General features: G+C 41.0%; 1 protein-coding gene across 1 annotated transcript; it reads left to right on the top strand.

Moving 5' to 3' along the window:
• Positions 1–2,542: 2,542 nt before the first annotated feature.
• Positions 2,543–7,974, top strand: LOC127652371 (ectonucleotide pyrophosphatase/phosphodiesterase family member 7-like). Its single transcript, XM_052138478.1, has 4 exons — positions 2,543–2,786; positions 2,938–3,083; positions 3,192–3,824; positions 7,738–7,974. Exons 1-4 carry the CDS (start codon positions 2,543–2,545, stop codon positions 7,972–7,974), a joined length of 1,260 nt encoding a protein of 419 aa, XP_051994438.1.
• Positions 7,975–12,425: the final 4,451 nt, after the last annotated feature.

Raw genomic sequence — 12,425 nt, forward strand, 5'->3', positions numbered from 1 at the left:
GGAGTCGGACTGCAAAGTCACAATGTCCGTTTCACGCTGAAGATTCAAAAGAACCGCCTCAAAAGAGTCATTTGTTCGGGAGTCGGACTACATTGGCCACACTGTATGTTTTGCTTTGTAGAATTGAAAGAACCAGTTCATAAGAGTGATTCATTCACGCTGCAGATTGAAAAGATCCAGCTTATAAGAGTCATTTGTTCGGGCATCGGACTGCATCTTGAAAAATGCACATTCTAAAGTCATGAAAATCATATGGTTGCTGTATTGTATTTATTTTATTTTTTTATTTTTTTTATGAAGGTTAGTTATTTTGAATAACTTTCAACTCTAACACCTCTGTGTGTCATTTCGCTTAATTTTAATATACATTTTGTTATATTTTATGTTGTTATCACTATATAATACTTGATTAATGCATTCCTATAAATTCTGTGCATTTTCACATTGAGAATAAATGGGTTCATCCAAAAGCAGAAAAAAATTGCTTTCAGAGGCTTTATATGGAGTTAAGATGAAAATAAGGTGCATTTCAAACTGTTCTGAGACCAGTGCAGACAGACAGCACACTGGACGTTAAGTAATGCACTAAATAGGGAGCAAGGGAGCATCCTATAGCTCTCCTATAACTGTTCTGAGACCAGTGCAGACAGACAGCACACTGGAGGTTAAGTCATGCACTAAATAGGGAGCAAGGGAGCATCCTATAGCTCTCCTATAACTGTTCTGAGACCAGTGCAGACAGACAGCACACTGGAGGTTAAGTCATGCACTAAATAGGGAGCAAGGGAGCATCCTATAACTCTCCTATAACTGTTCTGAGACCAGTGCAGACAGACAGCACACTGGAGGTTAAGTCATGCACTAAATAGGGAGCAAGGGAGCATCCTATAGCTCTCCTATAACCCTTCTGAGACCAGTGCAGACAGACAGCACACTGGAGGTTAAGTCATTCACTAAATAGGGAGCAAGGGAGCATCCTATAGCTCTCCTATAACTGTTCTGAGATCAGTGCAGACAGACAGCACACTGGAGGTTAAGTCATGCACTGAATAGGGAGCAAGGGTGCATCCTTTCTGGCTGCAGTTTCAGGCTGCAGATGATGTTTGGACACTCAACATGCTTGACACACATGGGACAATGATCATCAGTACATAGATTCACCATTTATAATTGATCATTTTATTAAAACTATTTACTCTAGAAAAACATATATTATTTTTGGCATGTTTATTGGACTGCTACTAGTTACAAATCAAAAAGAGAAATGGAAAATGCACACAGCAGTCACGCTCTGGTCTCAGGAGGTTAATAAAAGTGAATGTTTATCAATAACTTGTACATCTCCCTGTGTGACGTGTGACGTCACGCACCTGCGTCTCGGCGAAATCAGAGTTGAAGATTTTGGCATGAGGTTCCAAGTTTGAAGTCCGACTTCAAGTGGCCTTCCACGGCACTTATGCACTTAGGAAGTTGGACATTCCGACTTTCTGAGTTCAACGGAATGCAACAACGGAGCCCAAGTCAACATTATAGTCCAAAGTGATGGTATTGAGCAACCAGATGTGGGCGGCTGTGGCTCAGTTGGTAGAGCGGGTCGGCCACTAATCGCAGGGTTGGAGACTCCATGTGCCGAAGTGTCCTTGGGCAAGACACTGAACCCCAAGTTGCTCCCAATGGCAGGCTAGCGCCTTGCATAAGAGCTCTACCGGCATTGCTGTGTGTGTGTGTGTGTGTGTGTGTGTGTGTGTGTGTGTGTGTGTGTGTGTGTGTGTGTGAGTCACAGTGTTAAGGCTTAAAAAGGTGCTATATAAGTGCAGACCAATTACCATGGTCCGCACAAGCGAGTGCGAGTAGAAAGATAACATGTCCAAACAAGAGGTCCCTGCTGGAGTGATGAAGTAAACCGCAATGACCTGCAGCTCTCACGGCATACCATGGATAATTGTCGCAACAAGTGTCACCGGTCCCGGTGTCACCCAGAGCTTTGGTGATCCAAAGCGAGATAGCGCATGCCGGGTGATCCACGCTAGCCAGACAGCTATCATGTCCAGCGTGCAAAAATGAGTTTGGATGAAATCCAAAAATGTCCATAATTGGGATGCATGTAGGATGAGACTTAAAGTAACGAAACATGTGATGTGAAGCGGCAATAAACCAACCGACAGGTGTCAGTGAGGTGTCCAAAGCCACAAGTACTACTGGGACCAGCAGGACAAGTTACTCAGCCAGCACTGAGTAACGCCCTAGCAACCACTAGCACTAGCAGCAACCAATCATGGCAGCAACTTTTGCACATGCAAACCTCTCACAAACACATTTTCTTTAGAATAAAGTTATACAAATCATGTTTCAACACAAAGCTGCTAACTGCCTATTCCTGGCATTATGAGCGGATAAGATAACCACATGAAACTTTGGCCTGTAGAGAATTGTGGGCGTGATGGGGGAGTTACAAATCCAAACACGTGTGTAGTGCTCGGAATATCAGCTGGAATCTCAGCATTTTCCAGGAAGCTTGTGAGCGGGCTGTGACATGAGCATGATGTGGGTCGCAGCTCTCTGTCTGTGTTTGTGTTTGCGGTCCCTGGCGGGCCCCGTTCCGGCACACCGGGCTTCTGCTCGCAGTAAACTGTTGCTCGTCTCTTTCGACGGTTTCAGGTGGGACTACGACAAGGATGTGGACACGCCACACCTGGATGCAATGGCGAGAGAAGGGGTCAAAGCCAAATACGTGACCCCTCCGTTCATCACCATCACTAGCCCAACACACTTCACCATCCTGACAGGTAAAGATGCTCATGACTCTATTAAATCACACATCTACACCTAATCAGAGCTTATGAATCCCGATATCTGGGGGTAACAGACATGCTCATGCAATCTCCCAAATACACACACCTACGTCCCATCTATGCTCATATTTTGTACCTTTTGCAGGTAAATACATTGAGAATCATGGAGTGATCCATAACATGTGGTTTAATACCAGCACGTGGGAGAAGAAGTCATACTACAAATCACAGTTTGTGAACGAATGGTGGGACAGCGGCAGTTTGCCCATATGGGTCACGGCTCAGAGACAGGTACAACAGCCGGATGCTCCATGACGATATTTCTGCAGCAAAAACATTCTGGACGTCGCATTAGATTAGAAAGTGTTTGCTTAATAATGTTTTGTTTTCCCAATAAAGGGTCTAAAGGCAGGTTCCCTCCATTTTCCTGGGACAGCGTCTACTTATCAGGGTGAAAGTGCCTCCGTACGAGAGGTGGAGCCCGAAAACTACAATTACAGCAACGAGACCGCCTGGCAAGAGAACGTAGACAAGGTGATGGAGTCCTGGTTCCGGGAGCAGGATCTGGACTTTGTGTCTATGTACTTTGGTGAGCCTGACAGCACCGGACACAAGCACGGCCCAGACTCACCTGAACGCATGGAGATGGTCAAACAGGTGGACCGGACCATCGGCTACCTGCGCAGCGCGGCCGAACGAAACGGGCTGACCGAACGCCTAAACATCATCATCACCGCCGATCACGGCATGAGCACCGTTCTTCGCAACGGAGGGGTGGATGAAATCGTCCTCTCTGAGATTCCCGGCTTCTCGTTCAGCGATCTGGACTTCCACATTGTGGACTTTGGACCGGCCGGAATGCTGCTTCCTAAAGAGGGGAAACTCGATACGGTGTACAACGCTCTGAAAGACGCTCACCCGCATCTGCACGTCTACAAGAAAGAGGAAATGCCCGCTCGCTTGCATTTCAGCCACAACGACCGCATATTACCCATCGTCCTGTGGGCTGATCTGGGATATGTCATCAATGGGGTGAGCATTCCAGTTTCGAGCATTTTTACTGAATCATGCACGTTGACGATATGTAAAGATGGAATTATCCAACACATGCTCGTATGCAATTGTGATATACAGTGCAAATTTTACCAACAAATTATTTTTTGTTTTGTTTACCAAGCTTCAAATGACCTTTTGCTTTGCTAAGCTCCGCCCCCTGTCTCTCGCTCAGACAAGCTTTACAGAATGCTCAGGGCTGGACTGGTAATCTGGCATTTTGCCGGTGGCCCGACGCACTTTGGGGGCGATCGGGAGAACCGAGCGGACCAGAGTTTCGGCCGTGCAACGTGCCGAACGTGCCAGCCTGACACAATAACGTTGACTCGTTTGGGGCAGGACTATCTGCTATTTTGACCAATGCCGGATGAAGGGTGTATTCAGAAAGCTGTTTGAAAACAATGTTTATTTTTGCAGTTCTGTTTGGTGGTGCTAGTGTTGCACTTTAAAACATTTAAGTGTACTTAAATGAAAATATGGAATTATCCAACAAATACTCACAATCACTGAGCACATTATTATGAGCATTATGGTCTTAATAAAGTGCCTGGCGTGGTCTTCTGCTGTTGTAGCCCATCGCCTCGACGCTTTGTGCATTCAGAGATGCTATTAAACTCATCACAATTGTACAGAGTGGTTATCTGAGTTACCGTAGACTTTCTGTGAGCTCGAACCAGTCTGGCCGTTCTCCGTTGACCTCTCCCAACAACAAGACATTGACAAGCCAAACAGCCACGGTCCAAATCACTCAGATGGCATTTTATTCTCCATTCTGATGGTTGATGTGAACATTAACTGAAGCTCTGATTTTACGCATTGCTCTGCTGCCACACGATTGGCTGATCAGATACTCGCATGAATAAGTAGGTGTACAGGTGTTCCTAATAAAATGTCAGTTAGCGAATATGAAATTGAGATATTTGTGTAATACAGCACAATTTCCGCCAATGAAACCATCAAGTTTTCATTGTTTACCGAGCATCAAATGACCTTTTGCCAAGCTAAACCCCGCCCCCTTTGGTCACTGTCACTCTCAGAGCTTTACAGAACGTCCCATAAGAATGAATTGAAAAAATAAAATAAAAATATATTATTTTTCTCCTCTTTAAGTGAAGATAAAAGACTGAACGAGTCATTCTGGTTCTGTTAGGGGTTAAATCGACCTGCTGTCGTCTGGAGGGAAAAATTCAGAGTTCATTATCGAGGACTTCATAATGTTTTCCCCTCTACGTGCCGTGAGCTATATATAACTACTTTCAGGAAACAGAGTGTGAAATGTGATCTGTGAAACGTAAACCGATTGATTCACGTGAATGTAAGAATGCCGCTGGTATGATGTCAGCTTCAGGTCACAGAGTCAAAGCGTGACGTTCATAGATTATCTGAGGTTTATGGACCCAATCTCTCTGGCCAGGTCATATTAAAGCGGAGAGCCGTAAACAGAACATAACAGAAGTACAGGTGAGTCTCACGGAAACTATCAAGCACAGGTGCAGGTCATATTTCAGCCCAAGATCGAAAGAAAAGAAAATTAGGCCTTTTTATTCATTTTAAGCAACCACAATGAGCAGCTGCCCTTCTCTTCTCTGTGTAAATGTTTTACCCCTCTGATTTGTCTACATTTTCATTGCTAGCAATTAATACTCTGTTCTCATGGCAACACGGAAGATCAGGTCACGCTAGCGGGTAGCCTTGAGCGCCTGTTGACCTTTGACCTGCAGCTGTCAGAGGTCAAATTAAACAAAGCCAGAGATTAGTTGCACATCCTAAAATTTTCATTAACCCAAACATGATCCTACAATCAAACTATCTTAGCCGGAGGTTTCGCCAGATGCGTCTACTGAATTTAAGCATATCAGGGTCCCATGGTTTAGGCTGCACCCTTTAAGCCACTTGTTGGCATGACAACCCCAGACTATAACCAGCAGTGCAAACAATCCTGCTGTCTGTGGCGCCCCCTGCTGTTTAATGGAGGTCACAGGCAGCTCAGAATAACACCGAGTATTTTCAGAGGTAATTCATTCTCATTATTTGATCCCGCTGACATATGACACAAAATTAGATAAAAAAGGCTTAATAACAAGGTCATGTGACAACAATGATTTTGGGTCATGTGACAACAATGTTTTTAAGTCATGTGACAACAACAAAAACAAATACATCAAATAGAGTAGACTCCTTTCAAGACTAAGTTTAAAAAAATGCTTCATTTCATTAAATATGAATATTTTGAGGTCTGTATGAAAAGGCAGATTTTGTTCAGGTCAGCTGGTGTACCCTGAATGATGTTCTGGACTCAAAACATTCATGATGTTCACCTTGAAAAATATGTTTGAAACCTTCGTTTAAAGTAATGATGAAGTTGTGTACAATAATGAACAAACACAATCTGTTTTAACTAATAATGCGAATTATTGTATTGTTCGTGTACGTACATCGAGTCCAACATTCAAACATTCACAGTATAGGTTGGAAAAAGTATGTGAACCCCTAGGCGAACGATATCAATAAAAGCTAATGAGAGTCAGGAGTTGGCAAACCTGGCAGCCAATTAATGAACTGAGATTGCAGGTGCAGGTTAGAGCTACTATGACTTATAAAAAGCACTCAAACAATTTGAGTTTGCCATTCACAAGAAGCATCTGCTGACCGGGACCATGCCTCGCAAAAAAAAGATCTCAGAAGACCTACAATCAAGAATTGGTGCTTTAGATAAAGCTGGAAAGGGTTAAAAAGTTATCTGGAAGAGTTTATATATTCATCTGAACACAGTTAGACATATTGTCTATAAATGGAGGTGATTTAGTACTATAGGTACTCTCACTAGAAGTGGCCGTCCAGCAAAGATGACTCAAAGGGAACACCGCAGAATGATCAATGAGGTATTAAAGGACACTAGAGTGACAGATAAAGACTTGAAGGAATCATTGGAACTGGTTATCATCTCTGTTCATGAGTCTACTGCACTGAAAACATTAAACAGGAATGTGTTCATGGCAGGACACCATGAAGGAAGCTGCTGCTTTCCAACAAAAACATTGCTGCACTCCTGAAGTTTGCCAAAGACCACCTCGACACTCCACAACACTACTGGGAAAATGTTTTGTTGATGAATCTAAGGTTCAGTTGTTTGGGAAGAACACTCAGCACTATGTCTGGCATAGAAAGGGCACCGTATACCAACATGAAAACATCATGCCAACGGTGAAGTACGGTGGAGGGAGCATCATGATTTGGGGCTGCTTTGTTGCTTCGGGGCCTGGACCGCTTGCCATCATCAAGAGGAAAATTAATTCCCAAGATTATCAGGATATCCTACAGGATAATGTCAGGGTCTCTGTGTGCCAGCTGAAGCTCAGAAGAAGTTGGGTGATGCCGCGTGAGCCTAAACATCAAAGTAAATCCACTTAATCCACCTTTTGGAGTGTCCCAGTAAGAGCCCCGACCTTAACCCAATAGAGATCCTGTGGAATGACCTCAAGAGACCCGTTCACACCAGACATCCTACGAATATGTCTGAGCTGAAACACTTCTGTAAGGAAGAATGGTCCAAATCTGCAGATACTGGAAACACTTGGTTGAGGTTATTGCTGCCAAAGGAGGATCGACCATTTATTAAATCCAAGGGTTCACTTACTTTTTCCACAGCTCTGTGAATGTTTAGTGAGATGTGTTCAATGAAGACATGAAAGATTATAATTGTGTGTGTGTGTTGTTAGCTTAAGCACCTGGTGTTTGTCTATACTTGATGAGATCACATTTGATGACCAATTCATGCAGAAAATCAGCTAATTCCAAAAGGTTCAAATACTTTTTCTTGCCACTGTATTTCTATATTCCCAATAGCTGGTCTAACTCAGTTTGCCTTCTTGATCTGGCTCTTGTCCTGCAGTATCTGCCGGTGCAGTTCTATAAAGGAGAACACGGCTTTGATAACGATGAACTGGACATGAAGCCGTTTTTCAGGGCGGTGGGACCAGACTTCCAGAATAATCTGGAGGTGGAGCCGTTTGAGACTGTGAACATCTACCCGCTGATGTGCCACCTGCTGGGAATCACACCTGAGCCCAATGACGGGCACCTGAACAGCACCAGACACATGCTAAGGGCAGAAGGTGAGACCACCTGAAGTTTGTGTTTTATTGACATACATGACACAATCTTACTAAGAGTATATTGTCTACATTTTGGAGTACATTAGCATATATAACCTGAATACTCTGTGTGTGTGTGTGTGTGTGTGTGTGTGTGTGTGTGTGTGTGTGTGTGTGTGTGTGTGTGTGTGTGTTTCAGATGAAAGCTCTTTCCGCAGAGATATTTTCACCAGTGTGTTTATTGGTCTGTTGTCTTCCGCTTGTTTTCTGGTCATTGTATTAGTTGCTTTTTTAAGTCGCGGCATTTACAAACGCAGGAAGAACAAAAACAGGTAAATCACTCACATCATAAAGACACATGACCTTTGGTTAGCTCACAGTAAATCTTATGCTACAATATTTGTAACACAGAAATGAATTTAAACTAGTCCCTCTCATTTATATAAAAAACTAAACGTATAAACTTTCTTAAAAAAGACACTTACAACATTAAACATTCAAATCAGTGCTGTATAAGTTACTCTAAAATGTAATTAATTACTAACTAATAATTACATCTACAGTGTAATTAGATTACTGTACTAATCACTCTTTCTGAAAAGTAATTGCATTACTTATTACTAATTACTTTCTAAAACCTCGACCAGATGAAAAATACAAGGATAGACATGAAACTGTTCCTTTAAATTCTTTCAAATAAATCAAATTAATTATTCATGAACTGGGCAAAGAATTTAAAGGGGCGGCGTTAAATTAGAAAACATACATTTTAACATGAGACGTTACAGTATTTAACAAAATTACATCAGAAGTAACTGTAATTAAATAACTGAAAAAGAAGAGTAATCCCTTACTTTACTTTTTTCAATGAACTACAGTAATTAATTACTTAGTAATGCATTACACACAACACTGATTCAAGTACACACTGTTTCAAAAATATAACCCTAAGACGTAAACAATATTCGTGTTTATGTGATTTTAGAGTGATAAAATCAAGTATATGTTCAGGTGTGGAAAGAGTAATGACAAAAAATACTCAAGTAAGAGTACCGTTACTTCTTAAAATATGTAGTTTGAGTAGAGTAAAAGTACCTGTCAAAAAAATACTCAAGTAAGAGTAAAAGAGTAGTTCATTTAAAAGTACTCATGAGTAGTGCGTATTGAGTACTGAGTTACGAAAGCTATGCCCCTTTATTATAAAACTCTATGCTGCAATTTTAAAATGTAGCACACATACCGTAATTTACAGTCCTTTTTATGGCTGTTTACCAGAATAAATAAAATAGGTATTTTATAGGTGTTTGTGATTGACAGCTTTTAAAATAAGTCACTTATTTCTGATGCTGTAAACACTACATGAATCTGATGGAAAAAATAAATAAAAAGGACGACATGATTATAGAAATGAAAATTTGAAAAAGTAATTTTCAATATGGTAATGTATGAAACAATTACATTAAAATCATTTTATGTGTAGGGTCTAAATTTCCCTTAATGCCGACTGAGAGAGTTACTGTTGCGCATAAAACATGTTCAAAACAATGCAAAGAATGCAAAAATAAAAATAAACTTCCCTCACAAATTATTGTGAGGGAACGCAAATTATTGTGAGGTAACATTAACTACTGCGATGGAATGATAAACTTATCACGAGGGAACGCATAATTACTGTGAGGGAACGCAAACTATTGCGAGGGAACGCAAAACTTATTGTTTTATACGTTTTATAATTGTTTTATATGCAAACTATTGCGAGAGGAATGCAAACTATTGCAAGGGCATGCAAAACTTATTGCAGGAATGCAAACTATTGCGAGGGAATGCAAAACTTATTGCGAGGGAATGCAAACTATTGCGAAGGAACGCAAAACTTATTGCGAGGGAATGCAAAACTTATTGCAAGGGAATGCAAACTATTGCGAGGCAACATAAACTATTGCGAGGGAACGCAAACTATTGCGAGGGAATGCAAAACTTATTGCGAGGGAACGCAAACTATTGCGAGGCAACATAAACTATTGCGAGGGAACGCAAACTATTGCGAGGGAACGCAAACTATTGCGAGGGAATGCAAAACTTATTGCGAGGGAATGCAAACTATTGCGAGGGAATGCAAAACTTATAGCGAGGGAACGCAAACTATTGCGAGGCAACATAAACTATTTGCGAGGCAACAAACTATTGCGAGGGAATGCAAAACTTATTGCGAGGCAACATAAACTATTGCGAGGGAATGCAAAACTTATTGCGAGGGAATGCAAACTATTGCGAGGGAACGCAAAACTTATAGCGAGGGAACGCAAACTATTGCGAGGCAACATAAACTATTGCGAGGGAATGCAAAACTTATTGCGAGGGAATGCAAAACTTATTGCGAGGGAACGCAAACTATTGCGAGGCAACATAAACTATTGCGAGGGAATGCAAAACTTATTGCGAGGGAATGCAAACTATTGCGAGGGAACGCAAAACTTATAGCGAGGGAACGCAAACTATTGCGAGGCAACATAAACTATTGCGAGGGAATGCAAAACTTATTGCGAGGGAATGCAAAACTTATTATGAGGAACGCAAACTATTACGTAGGAATGCAAACTATTATGAGGCAACATAAACTATTACGAGGGAATGCAAAACTTATTACGAGGAATGCAAACTATTAGCGAGGCAACATAAACTATTACGAGGAATGCAAAACTTATTATGAGGGAATGCAAAACTTATTATGAGGAACATAAACTATTACGAGGAATGCAAACTATTACGAGGCAACATAAACTATTGCGAGGGAATGCAAAACTTATTGCGAGGGAATGCAAACTATTGCGAGGCAACATAAACTATTGCGAGGGAACGCAAAACTTATTGCGAGGGAATGCAAAACTTATTGCGAGGGAATGCAAACTATTTGCGAGGCAACATAAACTATTGCGAGGGAACGCAAAACGTATTGCGAGGGAATGCAAACTATTAAGAGGGAATGCAAAACTTATAGCGAGGGAACGCAAACTATTGCGAGGCAAAATAAAATATTGCGAGGGAATGCAAAACTTATTGGGGGGGAATGCAAACTATTAAGAGGGAATGCAAAACTTATAGCGAGGGAACGCAAACTATTGCGATGGAATGCAAAACTTATTGCGAGGGAACGCAAACTATTGCGAGGCAACATAAACTATTGCGATGGAATGCAAAACTTATTGCGAGGGAATGCAAACTATTGCGAGGCAACATAAACTATTGCGATGGAATGCAAAACTTATTGCGAGGGAATGCAAAACTTGTTGCGAGGGAATGCAAACTATTGCGAGGGAATGCAAAACTTATAGCGAGGGAACGCAAAACTTATTGCGAGGGAATGCAAAACTTATTGCGAGGGAATGCAAACTATTGAAACAACAACTTTGATATAGATGCTAAATTTACCAATATGATCATCACTTTACTGTCTTCACGCTTACAGACCAAATATGACCAACACTGACCTTCTCTCTAATGGGATTTTGAATTCATGTTTTTGAATAATCTGGATATGAAGTGTTTTAATGACACAAGTGTTTTGTTTACTTTACAGTTCTGCAGATGAGGGAAAAGGAATGACAGTGAAACCGAATCCAAACAAACAACCTTTTAGACCCACAAGGATAAAGAAACACACACACAAATTATTATTATCTGTCCAAACGCATGTGATTTACTGCAGGATACTGAAGAACTGTCCAGCAGAATGATGTTCACTGGTCAATAATGGGAATGTTTGTCATTTATAATATGCTAAAATATATTTCAACTCACTATGTGTTTACAACTTCATCAAAATATCGAAACAGTCCAATATTTAAAAAGCCTCATGTTTATCCCATACATTTTGTAATATCTTGTAGTTTTAAAAATATTCTGTTAAAATATTAAAAACCACTTTGTGTTAACCATTTGTTCATTTTCATTAATTCAATTCTTTGTATGTAATAAAAAATTATAATTCAATATGAAATTTCCAACAACGCTGATCTGATGTTTGCGAGGTAATTGAATCATTGAATCAGTGTTCTGTGACCGAATCATTGAATCAGTGGTCGAATCATTGAATCAGTGTTCTGTGACAGAATCATTGAATCACTGAATCAGTGGTCGAATCATTGAATCAGTGTTCTGTGACAGAATCATTGAATCAGTGGTAATCATTGAATCAGTGTTCTGTGACGAATCATTGAATCAGTGTTCTGTGTCCGACGAATCATTGAATCAGTGTTCTGTGACCAAATCATTGAATCAGTGGTCGAATCATTGAATCAGTGTTCTGTGACCAAATCATTGAATCAGTGGTCGAATCATTGAATCAGTGTTCCGTGACCTGAAAATGCGAGTGGAGTCGTTTGCGAACTGGTTAAAGTGGTTCATTACAAACAATCCAATGTCCAGTGAAGCACAGAGACAGCGATATCGTGGTACCTGCTACTTTTTTCACCGCTTCTCAGGATGG

Source organism: Xyrauchen texanus, chromosome 12, assembly GCF_025860055.1.
Source record: "Xyrauchen texanus isolate HMW12.3.18 chromosome 12, RBS_HiC_50CHRs, whole genome shotgun sequence".
Taxonomy (NCBI): domain Eukaryota; kingdom Metazoa; phylum Chordata; class Actinopteri; order Cypriniformes; family Catostomidae; genus Xyrauchen; species Xyrauchen texanus.